This window comes from Eschscholzia californica, unplaced genomic scaffold (genome assembly GCF_041429995.1).
Source record: "Eschscholzia californica isolate CP2 unplaced genomic scaffold, dmEscCali1.0.p SCAF_3, whole genome shotgun sequence".
Lineage (NCBI taxonomy): Eukaryota > Viridiplantae > Streptophyta > Magnoliopsida > Ranunculales > Papaveraceae > Eschscholzia > Eschscholzia californica.
In genome coordinates, this window is record NW_028238420.1 from 10,547,337 (window position 1) to 10,564,651 (window position 17,315).

Genomic DNA, 17,315 nt, shown 5'->3' on the forward strand with positions numbered 1-17,315 from the left:
CAACCTTAATATGCTGCGCCCTCCTAAAGGTTCAAGCACACTAACTTCATGGTGTTGTCGGATGAAGGAATCATGAATCCAAAGATTCACGACTCCAAATTATATTTTTGGTTTGTTTGGTAACTAAAAGAAACTCTACGATTTATAATCTCTTGATTTTCTTAAAACCTTCTTTAATTTATTTATTTTTTGAAGAAACCATTTCTCCGAAAGCCTTTTTTCTGTTTTTCGAAAATAATCTTATTTCGAAAACTCTTTTTTCTCTGAAACCTGTGTTTTCTTTTTTCCGAAAGTTGTGTAAAAAAACCGTTGTTGAAAAGAAATGACTTTTCAAAAAACTGGTTTATGGAGAAACGATTTCGAGAAAAGAAGTTTCTGAAATTACGGTCTCCTAAAAACGGTTTCTAAAAAAACGATTTTTGGGAAAATAAATATTGTGGAAAAAACCAACGATTTCTGAAAAACAATTTATGAAAAAACGATTTTTAAAATAAATAAAAAATTTCGAGTAAGAAACAGATGTTGAAAATAAAACGATTTCTTGAAAAAAAAAAATTATTTTGGTTGATTTATAGTGAAGTTTGTCATTAATCCAAAATCTTATCAAATCTTAGTAAGTAGTGTGAGATTTCGATTCAACACAAATTTTAGATTTATGAATCTTTAGGATTCGAAAATCTTAAAAATTTTGGTAACTAAATAGAGTAAAACTCTGATCTCCTACCAAATCATTTAAATCATACTTACAAATCCTACATCAAAACTTCAACAAAAAAAAAATCCTACATCAAAACCTTATTGCATCACTATAAACCGAGAAAATAGACAAGAAAAACCCGACTGATTGGTCAAACCTTCTTGAGGACTGGCCCATTATAACCCTAGTTTGGGGATCAAGAAAGCTTCATGAATAGACCAATGATAGTGTCATTATATTATTGGGTGTAAGATTTCGGTATATAGGGCGGTCCAAATAATACCGACACGAATATTACTTTGGCCCCAAACTTTCTTCCTTATAAATTCCACCTCCATCCTCATTTCCCTTTCATCAAATTCTCATTTCTCTCTCTCTCTAACCCCCCAGAACCAGGAGAGAAAAATCATCTCTCTCTCTCTCTCTCTCTAGAAATACAGAGTCAAGAAGAGGAAGAACAAGAGAAAGAGCTTCCAACGTTAAATCTATTATCTCTCTTCTTCTTCTCTCTCTCTCTCTCTGAACTTTATCTCATCAGGTACTTCTGTTGCTCTTCTTCTAATCTTTCATTTATCTTTTTTGGATTGCATCCAACTTCTAAGTTTGAGGGTTTCAGTTTCATCTCTCTTTCATTTTGTTATACTTCAAATTTGGGAGGAAAAATTAAGGAAGATAGTGTTAGGGTTTATTTTGATCAAGTGTCTTCTCAAATTATGAGCTTCCAAAATCGTAATGATCGGAAAGAAGGATCTAGAATTCCTTTTTGTCGTAACAGTAATGCCAACCCCACCCAGGAGTGGGTTCCTAAAGGCGGTTCTAGTGGTGGTGGTGGTGGTGGTGGCGGTGGTGCTGGTGGTGGTGGTGGAGGATCGACTGCAATTCTTGAAACTCCACCCCCACAGATTGGTAATTTGAATTCGAACAAGAGAAATGGTGGGAATTGGAACAACCATCCACCACATTTTGGCAATCGTCCAAGAGGCGGTGGGTATACTGTTAATCAGGGGAAATTTGCTCCACGACCATCAAATCCAATGAAGAAGGAGAATAGTGGGAAAAATCAGGTTAGAAAGAAATCAAATTCTAAGCTTCTTCCTCAACTTGTTCATGAAATTCAAGAAAAGCTTACAAAAGGAACTGTTGAATGCATGATTTGTTATGATATGGTAAGAAGATCAGCTCCAATTTGGTCTTGTTCAAGTTGTTACTCAATTTTTCATCTCAATTGTATCAAAAAGTGGGCTCAAGCACCGACTTCTATGGATGTGTCTGCTGAAAGAAACCATGGATTGAATTGGAGGTGCCCTGGTTGTCAATCTGTTCAATTACTCACTTCTAAGGAGATCAAATATATTTGTTTCTGTGGGAAGAGACCAGACCCACCTTCTGATTTCTATCTCACTCCACATTCATGTGGTGAGTCTTGTGGGAAGCCATTAGAGCGAGAAACGGAGCTTAAAGATGATGATGATGATAGTGATCGGTGTTCTCATCGTTGCGTTTTGCAGTGTCATCCTGGTCCTTGCCCTCCTTGTAAAGCATTTGCTCCATGTCGTAAATGCCCTTGTGGGAAAAAGATTACTACAAACAGATGCTCTGAAAGAAAATCAGTGGTTACTTGTGGTCAGCGATGCGATAAGGTTCTTGAATGTGGGAGGCACCAATGTATGAAGCTTTGTCACACAGGACCTTGTGAAATTTGTGAGGTTCCCATGGATGCTTCTTGTTTCTGTAAGAAGAAAATGGAGGTTATTCTTTGTGGGGACATGTCTACTAAAGGAAATTTAAATGGAGAAGATGGGGTTTTTTCGTGTAATACGATTTGCGGGAAAACCCTTTCTTGTGGGAATCATACTTGTGGAGAAATTTGTCACCCTGGACAATGTGGAGATTGTGAATTGATGCCATGGAAGATTAGGACATGTTATTGTGGGAAAGAGAAATTGGAGAAGGGAAGAGAGAGTTGTTTGGAACCTATACCAACTTGTTCTAATATATGTGGGAAGATACTACCTTGCCGAATTCATCGATGTAAGGAGAAATGTCATGGCGGAGATTGTTCGCCTTGTTTGGTGATTGTTAATCAGAAATGTAGGTGTGGGTTTTCTTCACGACCGATGGAGTGCCACAAGACTATGGAAAAGAAGGATGATTTCTGCTGTGAAAAGCCTTGTGGGAGGAAAAAGAGTTGTGGTAGGCATAGATGCAGTGAAAAATGTTGCCCTCTCTCTAACTCCAACAATCAATTATCTGGTGAGTGGAATCCACATTTGTGCTCTATCATCTGTGGGAAGAAACTAAGATGTGGGAATCATTCTTGTGAAGCTCTTTGTCATAGTGGTCATTGTCCTTCTTGCCTTGAAACAAGCTTTACTGATCTAATATGTGCTTGTGGGAAGACCTCTATACCTCCTCCATTGCCTTGTGGTACTGCACCTCCTTCATGTCAGTACCCATGTTCAGTTCCTCAGCCTTGTGGTCATTCTTCCTCTCACGCCTGCCATTTTGGAGATTGCCCACCTTGTTCAGTTCCTGTGGCAAAAGAATGCATTGGTGGTCATGTTGTTCTTAGAAATATTCCTTGTGGATTGAAAGAAATTCGATGCAATCAGTTATGTGGTAAAACCCGTCAATGTGGAATGCATGCTTGTGGGAGAACTTGTCATCCACCTCCATGTGATTCTTCTTGTGGGTCTGTCAGTAATTCGAAGTCTTCTTGTAGCCAGGTTTGTGGTGCTCCTAGGAGTGATTGCAGGCATACTTGTCCTGCTCCTTGCCACCCTTCATCACCATGTCCTGATCTAAGATGTGTTGTTGCTGTGACAATCGCTTGTTCTTGTGGGCGGATAACTACTACAGTCCCCTGTGGTGCTGGAAATCTAGCCAGCAGTAGTGCATTTGAAGCCTCTGTTATTCAGAAACTGCAGGTTCAGCTTCAGCCTATTGACGAAGATGGTGAGAAAATCCCTCTTGGACAGAGGAAGCTAGTATGTGATGATGAATGTGCAAAGATGGAGAGAAAACGGGTTCTAGCAGATGCTTTTGACATAACTCCCCCGAATTTGGACGCTCTTCATTTTGGTGAGAACTCTAGTGTTTCTGAGTTGCTTGCTAATATGTTTAGGCGAGAGCCGAAGTGGGTATTAGCCATAGAAGAGAGGTTCAAGTTCTTGGTTATTGGCGAGGGTACTAAAGGAGGTAATGGTCTCAAAGTTCATGTTTTCTGTCCAATGTTGAAGGATAAGCGAGATGCAGTTGCACAAATTGCAGAAAGATGGAAGCTGTCAGTTCATGAAGCAGGATGGGAGCCGAAAAAATTCTTAGTCGTTCATGTGACACAAAAATCCAGAGCCCCACCCCGAATTCTTGGTTGCAAGGGTCCCACTTCAATAAACCCCCCAAATCCACCAACGTTTGATCCTTTTATCGACATGGATCAAAGGCTTGTTGTTGCTCTACGAGATTTACCAAGAGATGCAAATGTTAGTGCGTTGGTTCTTAGATTTGGCGGTGAATGTGAATTGGTCTGGTTGAATGACAACAACGCATTGGCTGTTTTCAATGATCCTACTCGTGCATCAACTGCTCTTAGAAGACTAGATCACGGATCGGTCTATCATGGTGCATTTGCAGTTCTAACTAAAGATGGAGGGTCGGGAACTTCTTCAAAGGCCAATATTCCTTGGAAGAAGGCAGTAGTGATACAGGATTCATGCTGGACTGAAGATTCATGGGGTACTGAAGAACATAATGGTGGTTCGGAAGATACTCCGAGTTCTGTTTGGAAAATGAAAGCTGCTCCGATTATTGCTTCAGAAAATCGATACAACGTTCTTGATCCTGATACTAATTCAAAATCAAATATAACTTCTGTGCTACCTAGTGAACTTGAGAACCCGGGTAAGGATCAGATGGGAAGTTGTTCTTCCTCTCCATCGGCAAGCACTTCGAATCTAAAAACGAAGCAGGCAGGAGATGATAGTGGTAAAGGAGAGGTTGATGAAGTAGTAGTAGTAGATGACTGGGAAGAGCTTACTGGGTAAGGAAGTTAAATTACTCTTTTGAGTAGTTAGTTGATTCATAAGCAAATGAGCTTAAAATTATAAATTTTTTTGTTATCCTTGTGGGTACTTATTTTTTACAATACAATAGTGTACCTTGGGGACTTTTTTCTGTTAAAAGAGTTATTCCTTGCGCCCTTGGGGATTTTGATACCCATCAAATGTTTTCAGATAAGAATATGATGCCTTTACCCATCTATACTAGGGTGCCTCCACAGGAGCCCCATCTTTTTGCTCTGAGCCCACTCCGCTCCTAGCACTCCTCATTGACAGCTTATGGATCCGAGTTGAAGGTGCTCTCACCGGGCGTAGTCCAAGTTGTTCAAACCCAGTATGGATTCGGCCCAGTTTGAGGGCTCGGACTGCCCCAATCTGTGGGGGCGCTAAGAGTAGAAGCGGGCCAAGAGCAAAAAAGGAACACCTATAGACGCTCCCTCCGTACTACGGCTTTATTGCCTTTGAATAGACGCAACCTCCGTACTATGGTTTCTTGCGTTCAAACTTGTGTTTTTGTGTCTTCTACGTTTAAGAAGCATTACGATGTTCCTGCAGTCCTATAAATCAAGGCCATGGCTCTGCATCGAACGGCCGCTCTCAAATTGGATATTAACACTGAGTAATGGTTTCTCCAATCTGACACTGAATAAGTGGAACTACAGCGAGTTCGGCCATTCACTTAAAAAATGGTTTCTCCAATCTGACACTGAATAAGTGGAACTATATAGAGTTCAGTCTTTCATTTAAAGAAATGGTGCTTAGCTTACAGAGTTCGAATCACGCAGAAAACTTTGAAAAGGCAAAAGAAATTTCATGCTTTAGCATGTTGAAACATTAGATTTTGTGATTCAAATTCAGATCCATTCTTTCTTAGAATTAAAAAGCTTACTCGGTTTATTAGTTATATTTCTATGTAATTTACATGTATAGTTTGAGTATTTACATGTGTTTACTTCTCTAATAAATCCAAACCTTAAAACTAGTTTTATCAAATCCAGACTTGTTTTATAAGCTGAAAATGAATGCATTGGATTGGATACTAATACTTTTTTCAAGATCTTAAGGTAAAAGCATGCAAAATTACTAAAAATACACATAAAACTAGTTCAGATGTCAGATTTAGATTTGAAAAAAAAACTACACCTTAATCTTAGTTTGAGCTCTTATGTTGGAATTGTACTTGTAGATAATCCTGCCGATAGTTGGATGCTTTTGAGACACTTGAAAGAAGATAACTCCATTTGTAAATAAATATAAATACTACTACAAATCATCTCATCCTTACAACAAAAGTTTTTAGTGCCGAAACAGATGTATATTTTTTTAATATGTACATTCATGTACTGATTGAAGTTAAGGGTTCCTGCATCAATGCAGTTTTCCCTCGTATATATACATATATATCAGACCTGGTCGATACTTCCTTTAAGGATGTTGTACTTACAGAGGGGACACGATGCATTAATCTTAAGCCATTTCATGATGCATGTTGCATGAAAATGATGGTTGCAGGGAAGTTCATTAAGCTCAACTCCATCGTCGTATGAAGTGAGACAGATGCAACATTCCTGTTAAATGAAAAAGTTAATCAAAACAAGGATCCACAGACTAGACACGATAAGAAAAGTATTTTAGAGGTAAAAGTGATCGAAATTATTTCTACTTGTATCATATAATTTAGAACCAAAAAGAAATAAGCAAGTAGATGAAATTACCGCGTCCTCGGGTAAAAGAACACGTTCTTCAGTCAATTCTTCACCAGTTGTAGCTAAGGGAACCATTTTCCCTCCGGAACTTGCTTTCTCCTCATAACTAGAGATTTGGAATCTATATCTTGCAAGCATACTAAGGTCAGCTTCTGATGCACCTTCCTGTTTTATTCGTGGTAGACATGATAAAACCAGTTAGTTAGCTTTTTCAAGGCCCATTAGATTGTCAATTTTTTTTGTACCGTTAGAGATGGTTGTTGTTCTAGTTTTAGTCATATTACCTGGCCTGCTACAGCATAAAGAATTGCAATGATGCAAGGCAAACAGCAACAGAGAGCAATGCCAATTACACATGCTAAAGCGACACAGAAGATTGCAAAAAACACATCGAATGCCAGAAATACCACAGCCACCCTGTATATAGATTCATTTTCGAACATCATGTAAGGTTAAGTGAAATGAGATGACAGTGTATTGTAAAGGGGGGAAATAGACTAATCATCTGCTCAGATTAAAATGGATTTCTGAACTAAATTTTGCGAATGAAGATTTACGTAAATCTGGTAGTCTGTGTCTTGCCAACATTTAGTGAGGTTGCCTTTTTAAGAGATTACAGATTACATAATCGATGATTCGATTCATCATCACAAACTTATAACTTCTCCTTATCGTTGACACTAGCAAGTTACTTCTTGGCCATGGGACAAAAGGCATTAGAAATCGATAAAATCATATCAGTGAGTAGTATGATAGTATCTTCCTCATTGTCATGGAACACAAGGCATTCTTAACCCGAAATAAGACTATTTTATCTGCGGATTTCATATTTTGGTACAATTATCGAAAGTTGCCCGTCAAGGTCTTTGCAAATTGGTGAAGAAACATATACACATAAGGATATAATCAAACACAGAGGCCAGAGCAGCCAAAACTGAGCAATTTGATGCGACATATTTTAGTTATTCAAATGACATTTATTGGAGAAGGATCGAGTATAAGGACATACCAGTAGAGACGTGGAGCATTCTGCAAAAGGATTTCTCCACCAGAAACTACCCAGTAGAATCCTACTATCCACCACACGAAGGATGCCATCGTATTGAGAGATTCACATCGCTTAGCGATGCTGAAGAATCAATTCCAATAAGAATGAGTAAGTAGAAAACTTTGCCCAACCATTAGAATATTAAATAACAGTGTGGTTTTATGTTTTAGACTTTTAGTATTGACTTCTTTTTGGTCTCTCAAGGCCACGCTAAATATTGCAAACAAGGAAATATTAAATAACACTAACATCTTAAGACTAATAGATTGAAGAAGAAAAGCAGGAAGAACCCCATAATTTAGAATTGAAGAAATTGTTATCCCCCGGTTACCGGTAGTTCTAGAAGTTGATTCAAGGGGACCCCGTCTCTCAATTTTTATGTTCCTTCGAACGGGAGTACCCATATATATTTGTTTTTCATATGAAGAAAAATTGTAGACTTCGTAGTTAAGTTCATGAAGAATTTGCAGCAAACACTACTATTTTATTCAAACTAACGGCGAAAACCGTAAAACAAAATATGTTTCCAGTTTTTCACAACTCCCCCGAGTTTGTCGATATCTTTCAGTCTAATACTTTATAAGCATTGCTTTCTTACTTAGTAGTATGACCATTTCCAATATTCAATATCAAGGTACAATCACTCTTTTCTGGTCTTCTTTTTCTTGCACCACAGGTAGAAGATATTTCTATGTATGCAAATGCCAGAAGTCCATCGTGATGAATTACAACCCTAATAGGTTTTAATTCAAGGCAATACCATAGTGAACTCGACCTCGGATAATTTGCACTGATCCTCTTATCAACTCGATGATTGACATAATCTACTATATTAGTTAATCTAAACGCCTAATTACCGATCACTAATCTCGTATTAATAATGAAGCATAACTGAAATTTGAAATTAGTTTTTCCATGATGATTCAATATAAGCGGATTCTTTGAAAATTTTCAGGAAGATTTATGAAGGCAAGAACTACATAAATCTGCAAATTTGATTGAAATTTCTTACCTTGAACGATTTCCACTAGAATTCCCACTTTCATCCTCGCTATCATTCGTATCAGAATCCGAATTCCTAGTTCCATCATCAGTACTCCGATTCCTTCCCATTCTTCTCCGACGATACTCAGACCAAACCATAATTACATGTATAATACACTGAAAAGCATATCCTAATATCCAAACCCTAATCGGAGTATTAGGTCTTTCTGTCAAAGTAGAACCGATCATCACAACAGAGACAATAGCAAAAGCAAGATTCCACATAATATCTAGGGTTACAACAGGCTTTGAATATCCCCAATCAGCTCGTCTCTCTTCTAGTTGCATCGCTGCTGTTTCTCTCACTAGATTTGAAGCTCCACGTCTACCAGAAGCTCGTCCGAGAAGAAGAGAAAGTCTGCTAGTTGTCGGAGATGAATCTCCGTTATTGGTTTGCCTTGATGAGATAAGAGGCTGAGTAGTAGCATCGGGGATGGTGATTGATGTTTCCGCCATTAAAATTACAGAGCAGATGAGGAACTTGTTAGGGTTTATTCAGTTTTCTTTAGGTTTTGAATGGTGCGTTGAACGTTAGATATGAATCGTTCTGAAACAACAAATATTCAGCTTTAATGGCGATCATACCCGAAAAATTGAAATTTATTTCTATTTGACCCCTCGTAGGTGGAGCTAATGAGGACTTTCGTGTAATTCTAAGAGCATCTCCAATGGGACACTATAAGAGCATCTCCGATGCAAGACTCAATCTTAAAATTTTAAGTGCCACCTAGGACTTTAGAGTTCTTTTTGAAAAAAAACCTCTCCAATGCAAAACTCAATTGAGATCTTAAGATGATGTGGAAGCATTAAGTTTTAAGATGTCTCAACTAAAAACTCTATTTTTGAGATATCTTTTGAGAGTCTTAAGTGTTCTAGTCATCAAATTTAATTTTTGAACCAATAGAAAACCTTTCTTTCTCAACCACTTTTTTCTATTAAATGTATGTGTGACATGTGTATCTATTAGAGTTTTTTAGAGTGTTGCATTGGAGAAGGACTTGAATTAGAGACACTCAAGTTAAGCACATAGGAAAGAGAATCTCAATTGAGACTCAACACATAAGCCAATTAGAGCTTTTTTTTTGAGTTTTGCATTGGAGATGCTCTAACAAACACTCTAAAAGTCCTAGTTGTCAAGGGTCAATAGATATTCTCTTTCTTAAATGTCAATATAGAGACACTCTAATTTTGTTGATATGCAATGGAGATCTCTAAAGTGTCTATACTTAATACACACGTCCTCCTTCAATTCAATATATAAAAAGTAGTTGAAAAGCAAGATTTTCTATTGGTTGAAATTTAAAAGTAACACTTAGAGGGTCTCAAGTAGACACTCTCATTTTAGAGTTTCTCTCTCTAGACACTTTATAGTAAATGTGTTCACCTCATATTAGAGTGTCTAATAAAGTGTTCCATTGGAGATGATTTTTTAACAAAAACTCCAAAAAGTCTATGTGGCACTTTAAGTGTTAGAGATTGAGTGTCCCATTGGAGATGCTCTAAACGTGGGCACTTTTCAAGAGCGAAATCGAGATTACGTTCTTCAAACAGTAAAGTAGGCCGAAAAAATAATTTAACAAAGTTTTTGAGTTAGAATGACAAGTTATATTTTATTTTGTTAAAATATTAATATTGATTTTGTGGGGTTAACTAAATTGTCTAGGACAACAAAGTATTGTAAGTTATTAAATTTTCGAGGAGACTCGAGTGGCTAAAAGATCTCTCACGAGATATTAAAGAGTTTCTTTCTTTATATCAATCTCTCTTTGTTTTCGCATTTGGTCTAGATGATAGCCTCGTAACTATCGATGGAGCCCGGAGCTCCGCAATCTTTGAAAGAGTTATTTTCATCATGGACAGGGCCTTTATATATCGTTTATTTTTTTTCCTGTACACGACAATTTCAGCTGCTAAATCTCTATCTCCAGAAACGGTGATATTGGATTTGATTGATCAAATGTGATTAGGTTGTTGGACTAGTAACAATGAATGTTGGAATTGGTAAATTTGTGCTTATGCTCAAAGTTGCTGAAGTGGCATCCCTTCCTCTAATCCTAAAATGATGATGTCGGAAAGTGGTTTCACTGATATCCCTAAAAAATTGATCTGGTAACCCTTCAATATTCATTGAATATCCTTCTTTCTCGATGATGATGATCTGAGATGGAGGGAGGTACCTGCGAAGACAATCTGACACTTAAGTCAGATCAATTTTGCAGGTTAAGGAAATAATTTAGTGAGAAGAAAGAGTCTCCCCTTTTAGAGCAATCCTGATATGCTTATAAAGGTTTTGTTGGTGGTGGTAAGGCATAGGGTTAGATGATACAGTAGTAAGACACAGGTTTGAGGATAGCCACGTTGTGTGGTTGTTAGTAGAATAATCATTGAATATGTGCGTATCTTATGACGTGAACAGATCTTCTAACAATCACGGTTTGTGTATGAAAAGCAGATCTTTTACATTATCAACCCCTCTGCTCAACTGACATTCTCTTGCGCAGACCGGAGCTCATGATGTCGAAATGGCTTCTGAAGGGCTCCCTACTTTGCATATTTGGTTAGAGCAAGACTTATGGGCAGGATTACTTCGGATTTACCTCTCTGCTTACTTAATGGTAAAATAGAGTTCAACGGGTCAAGACCGTTTTCGCAGACCTCCCCAATTTGTCACTTTAGCAGGGTGCAGGGATAGAGCTAACTCGGATCTTTTACTTTGTTTGCCTCTAGACTAATGCAGGGTTTAAGGTGCATAGGAAACTCATACCGACCTCCCAACAATCTGTGGTTAGAGTTTGACTCAGGTGGTAAGGCTCTCTCTGATCAACTTCCCTGGTAGCTTTGTTAAGGCGTTGCTTGAGTGTGCGTGATCACTGACGCATGTGGCCCACATCAATCCATTGATTTCTTGACTCGAAAAACTGACCAGTAAGTAGTTCAACAAAAAAAAAAACTGACCAGTAATTGGCTCAGCAACATGCAGCTTGGATGAGAGCATTACGGGTAATGGGGTGTCTGTGTGGAAAGGGATGCCACGATCAACAATGGGGGTGCTAAAACTTCCCCAAGCTTAATGTGTATTTAAAGGTAAGGTTGCTCTTAAAACATATGACTTGGGCCTTTTTTATTGGGGGCCAAAAGTGCTACATTGGGCCTGGGAAACCCCTATGTAAAACGTCACTTTTGTTAAAATAATGCATAGGCTTCTCTTATACCATCTTGCAACAAAAGAAAACTCTTATAACATAATATTAGGTAATGAAATAATATGATTTTCCTTTCAAAAAATGAAAAGGTAAAAAATGTTTCTGCTAAAACATCAAAAGTAGAGGAAGCAAATGAAATTTCAACAAAAAAAAAAAGAGGAAGCAAATGAAATAATACTTTCAAAACCTATTTTCATTTAAAACAATGTATGTGTCCATCCAACCAAACTCCCAATAAATTTAGTTAGAGCACAAAACTCTTTGTTCCCCCTAAGATAGAGTAAATGACTTACCTAACTATGAAAGTATTTTTCAAAAGCACACTATATAAACATAGTTCTATCAATTCATAGGTGACATTTCACTTGTAAATTCAATCATAGGTCACTTATTACATGATAGCAACAAACTTTTTATATTTGAGTAAGTATTGTCAATGAGCTTTATTTGTACTTTTTGTGTATATCTTGGAAAATAAGAACTTTCCTACTATATTGTTAATTTGTTATAGATTAGCTCCTACTACTATAAAAAGGTGTTTATTTGTGATCTCACATTTAGGAAAAAAAAATATTTTAGTGTCTATGTACAGCTTGATTGAAATTAACGTGCATCTTGTAATTTATGTGAAAATGATAGTATATCGTCATATAATCATAGTAATTTAAAGTGGTCCATGTTAGTTTTGTTATCTAGAAGTTACAAGGTAAAAGCACGTATTGTTAAGTAAACTATTCAGAAAACACTAACTCTCACCAACGTCATAGTTATTTTTCGAAGTAAGTTTTTTTTGCAGATTGTGATGACAAATATTAAAAATTTTGTGTAGATGGTGATGACAAATATTAATAATTTTTCAAAATATCTATTCAAACAACTCAATTACAATAAACATACAATAACATTCTATTTTTGTTGATCCCGATGATCCACCTCATTTTAATTCAATGCTATATAATTTTAAAACTTGTGAAAAAGTTACCGCTCAAATAAATAAAAGATGTTATATGGTTGTTGTATGTTTTTTGTATAATGGAAATACTCATAATTGTTTAGTAAGATGGCAAAGTCAGTGCACAGACTTAAACAAACTCGTAGAACATATATGATATGAAGAACGACCTGGAGCAAGATTTGTTCTATAGAACCGCTCATTTGTATCTTGATTTTTAAGGAGATAGGAACTTAAGTTTGGTCGACGAATAATGCCGTGTAATCAGAGCGTGATTAACGGTTAGATGGTCGGTTTGATCATCTTGATTGGAGATGATCGTTCTCAACTTGTCATCTGACGGCTGAGATGGTCGCACAGTTGTCTGATATATATGATATGAAGCACTTAAGGATGCCTTCATTTCTGTTGGATTTTCACCTCCTTGTCAGACATTTATCTTTTTTTTGTTGAAAGAAAATATCATTTAAAAGCGAAGCGCACGATTATAATATAACTTTGAAGCGAATTTTAGGATGTATTTCGAAAATCTAATGTCTTTTTTTTTCCTGACTCATTTTACTAGCTTGTCTGTCTGTTAGATAACTTGGGTGTAAAATGGAACCGTTACCATGACTCTTATGTATGCTGATTATGTATTGTTTATGATTGGAAATTCAATCAACACTTGTCTAATTTCGATTCATCAATTGAATAATACTTTTGCAATGAAAATTTAGGGCCATTAGAGATCATAAAAAAAAAAAAAAACATGATATGGGATGCTAGACTGAAATCCAATGAAGAGACATTATGTTCTAGCACCATCCTGAATTTGTGGTCATCTTCACGCATCCATTGACGAACTGACTAATAGTAAAGATGATCGAGATATTGTACTTTTTGTTTGAGATAATTTTTTATTCGAACTATTTTCACATTTAGCAAGAGCAGACCGAGGACTTTTCATCTAAGGAGGCCACTTTTATGGATTTTTGGGGCATTTTTAATAGGGGCAGATCGAGATGTTTTCACATTTAGAGCCAAATCTTTGGGCAATCCAGGCTACAATTTCATTTTTGTCACATATGTAAGCTCTCTTTGGTTTTATATATTTTTTTGCTATATCGACTTTTAACTTACGGTGTGTTTGGTTGCAGGATTCCTATCAAAAGTGGGATTTGGTAGGAATCATGAATCCTTGGTCTGTTTGGCTACCAAGAATTCTAGGACTCTTGAATCCTAAGGATTCCTAATTCCAAATTTTGTATTGGACCAAAATCCCACCCTACCCCCTAGGATTTGCTAGGATTTTGGATTAATAAATCTAAATTTCAAACTTAAAATCAACAAAAATTTATTTCCCTTCTACAAAATTATTATTTTAAAATTTTTTTTTTTTTTTAAATCATTATTTTTTTTCAAAAATTATTATCTTTTTCAAAAATCATTATTATTTTTTTCAAAAATCATTATTTTTTAAAAAAATCATTATTTTTTTTCAAAAATCATTATTTTTTTCAAAAATCATTATTTTTTTTAAAAATCTTTATTTTTTTCAAAAATCATTATTTTTATAAAAATCATTATTTTATTCAAAAATCATTATTTTTCAAAAATCATTATCTTTTTCAAAAATCACTATTTTTTTTCAAAAATCACTATTTTTTTCAAAAATCACTATTTTTTCAAAAAATAATGATTTTTGAAAAAAATAATGATTTTTGAAAAAATAATGATTTTGAAAAAATAATAATTTTCGAAAAAATAATGATTTTTAAAAAAATAATATTTTTAAAATAATTATTTTGTAGAAAGAAATAACTATTTTTGAAATTTTCGTGAAAAAAATAGGTTTCATGAAATTTCAGTTACATAGAGACAATATTTGGATGATATTTTGTTTTTGGGATATTATTCATGAATTTGAAGGATATTATTTTAATTACAATCTTATTTTATAAGAGTCCAAATATAATAGACAAACAAAGCAAAGGATTTTAAATGAAGAAATCAAGAATCCTAGAATTCTTATTGGTTACCAAACAAACCAAAAGAAACCATTTGGATTCATGAATCCGTGGATTCCTGAATCCTGCGACCAAACGCACCATTACTATACTTTCTCTTACGCCAAAAAGAAGAAAAAGAAAATGACAATAAAATAAAGCAAGAAAAATGATGCTCAAATCAAATAATTCCCTAGCTAGTTCCTACGATTCTTGTAGTTATATTGACTTTAGGTGGTTCTGAATATAGGTAGCAAGATCTAGCAGTGGATATGAAGTTGGTAGCTAGATCACATCTGCACTTTATTCACTATCATATGCTATTCATCTAGGTCAGGTTTTGATATATGGAAACAGGAAAGGTAATGTGATTGTCATGAACAACAATTTCGTAAAGTGATTCTTATTAATCGTAATACATATTAATATGTTAGATTTGGTTAGAGATATAATTGTAGAGACTAGTTATGTTCGTAGTTAACTTGATTGATCATTCTAACAGAAAGAAAAACGCAAAACCAACCTACTCGAATCCTCTTTAGAAACAATAGCGTTCATCTACGGAATGTCTTTAAAATGTCATTCATTACTAATCCCCAAAATTTGAACATGAGTTACAATTATGGTGTGCAACACCCAAATGTAATTGCGCCTAGGTTCGAATTTTGAATCTCACATGCGTACACTTATTTGGAAAAAGTTATCATATCAGAAAGTTTTGTGCATCCAAATTTTGCGTAAAGATTGTCAATATATCATTCAATTATTCAGACATCCGAACTAGGTTGCACTTAGCTACACCTCTTATAAGATCAATACTTAAATTGTTAGAGTTATGCATTTCTCCGTAGTATTTTTAGCTTTGCTTTTAAGATAACCAACTTTAAAATATAAATATTTTAAACATATTATTGGATTGTTCAGATAGATGTGTTCTAAAAAGTATTATTATTTGTAAAAGACTTTCTCAAATTTCATCATACAACTTTACAATTAAACTAAACTTAAAACTTTGAGTAAATTAAGAAAACTAACCCAAAGTCTATGATCAATTTCTTGTTGGGAAAGAATCAAATGATAACAAAATAAAAATATGATCTTTTTAACTTTCTTATACTAAAGAAAAAATTTGTTTTGCTATTATGACATAAACACAAACAAATATGAGACGCACACCGTCAATTTAGTTCATCGGTTACGTAGTATCTGATCAGATCAATCTTAACTTGAACTTCTAGTTTCTTTTAGCAGCTTCGGTAATGTTGTTGGTACAATTAGCATTATTAGTGTTAGAATTTTGGTTGTCATTTTTGTAGCGTGAAATAGAAACTTCAAACTTTGATACCAAACACTAAATGATAAGTTTGTTTAGTGGTCCAATAAAAAACATTGGAACTTTTATTACCGTTACGCCTCCATTACCCAAACTTGCTTTTAAATAAACGGTACAAATCTTGAAAAGTTAGGATTTCCTTCTTCATTACTTCATTTGCTCAAATTTGGACCATAGTCTTTGTACTCTACCACAAGTTTCATTACTTTTTTGTTTTAATAGTCCATATATACTTTAGATATAACAACCCACATACTTTTTGTTATACTAGTATCATCCCTAGATACTAGTATAACAAAAGAACAGTGTGAGTTTTGTTCAAACGACTATACGTGGTTGTCCAAATTTCAATCATCGTTATGTAAAGATAAATGATGTATCATATACGCAAAATTGGGTAAGCTAACGCTAATTATTTATATAAGCAAGCGAACCAAACAAACGATTAAATTGCCAAAGCAGGACAGAGGCCATAAGGAAGTGGTCCATAACAATTTCCAACATATGTAAAGATAAATTATGTGTCATATATACTGGTTGGAAATTAGTATTAACTTTTCTAGCTTGTTTTTTTTTTTGTTGAAAGAACTTTTCTAGCTTGTTGATTGTTGCTAATCCAAAGGCATTCATGACCAAAACCAAAATTGTCCGTGTAGGTTGATGAACTAATTTTAAGATTAGATATCGACAGAGATGATGATGTTGATGAACTGGATATGACGAAGATTGAAGATGCTGGACAATAATAAAATTTTATTGAAGCTAGAAAAAGAACAAAAAGAGGTAGAAAAAAAATCTAACTACAATTCCGGCCGACGGTAATACTGGAAGCGACGGTCGTCGTGGTAAAGAAGAAGCAATATATCATCGAACTATACTCGTTAGATCTATCTGAACTATGATACCATGAAAGAATTTGATCATCAATAATTTCTAGTATATTAGTTGATTGTTGTTTTCTTTTCTCTTGCTACTCTTGTCAACAATTGATAGTTTGAATTTTTTTTTTATTGACTTTTGCCTTCTTATCGGAAACAAAAATAATTGCAATGTTCTATTTTCGTAGCTACTTCAAAATGAGTTATGGAAAATAATGGAGTTCTTTTAGATTGTTTATGTTTACATTGATGTTGGGGTTGGAAAATGTATGTGACAATTCTATCACTAGTTTTGAGAAATGTGAAACTAAAAGAATAACTATGTTATTCGATTGAGAAGGGGGCATGTTTGATCAAGGCCCGCTGTTTACAAAAATAAAAATATTTTTCGGAGTGCAATGACTTTGT

At 35.1% G+C, this 17,315-nt stretch overlaps 1 protein-coding gene, 1 non-coding gene and 1 pseudogene across 3 annotated transcripts; 2 read left to right on the top strand and 1 right to left on the bottom strand.

Moving 5' to 3' along the window:
- Positions 1-914: 914 nt before the first annotated feature.
- LOC147548333 (NF-X1-type zinc finger protein NFXL1 pseudogene) lies at positions 915-4,878 on the top strand (annotated as a pseudogene). The gene has a single exon (XR_015237254.1). The product of XR_015237254.1 is annotated as an NF-X1-type zinc finger protein NFXL1 pseudogene (transcript).
- Positions 4,879-5,976: 1,098 nt separating this feature from the next.
- LOC147548334 (E3 ubiquitin protein ligase RIE1-like) lies at positions 5,977-9,276 on the bottom strand. The gene is made up of 5 exons (XM_086667701.1): positions 8,522-9,276; positions 7,471-7,590; positions 6,746-6,878; positions 6,471-6,626; positions 5,977-6,323 (listed from the first exon to the last, which is right to left on the bottom strand). Exons 1-5 carry the CDS (start codon positions 9,007-9,009, stop codon positions 6,159-6,161), a joined length of 1,062 nt encoding a protein of 353 aa, XP_086523827.1. The 5' UTR covers positions 9,010-9,276; the 3' UTR covers positions 5,977-6,158.
- Positions 9,277-12,873: 3,597 nt separating this feature from the next.
- LOC147548335 (small nucleolar RNA U3) lies at positions 12,874-13,082 on the top strand. The gene has a single exon (XR_015239014.1). It is a non-coding gene; the product is annotated as a small nucleolar RNA U3 (small nucleolar RNA).
- Positions 13,083-17,315: the final 4,233 nt, after the last annotated feature.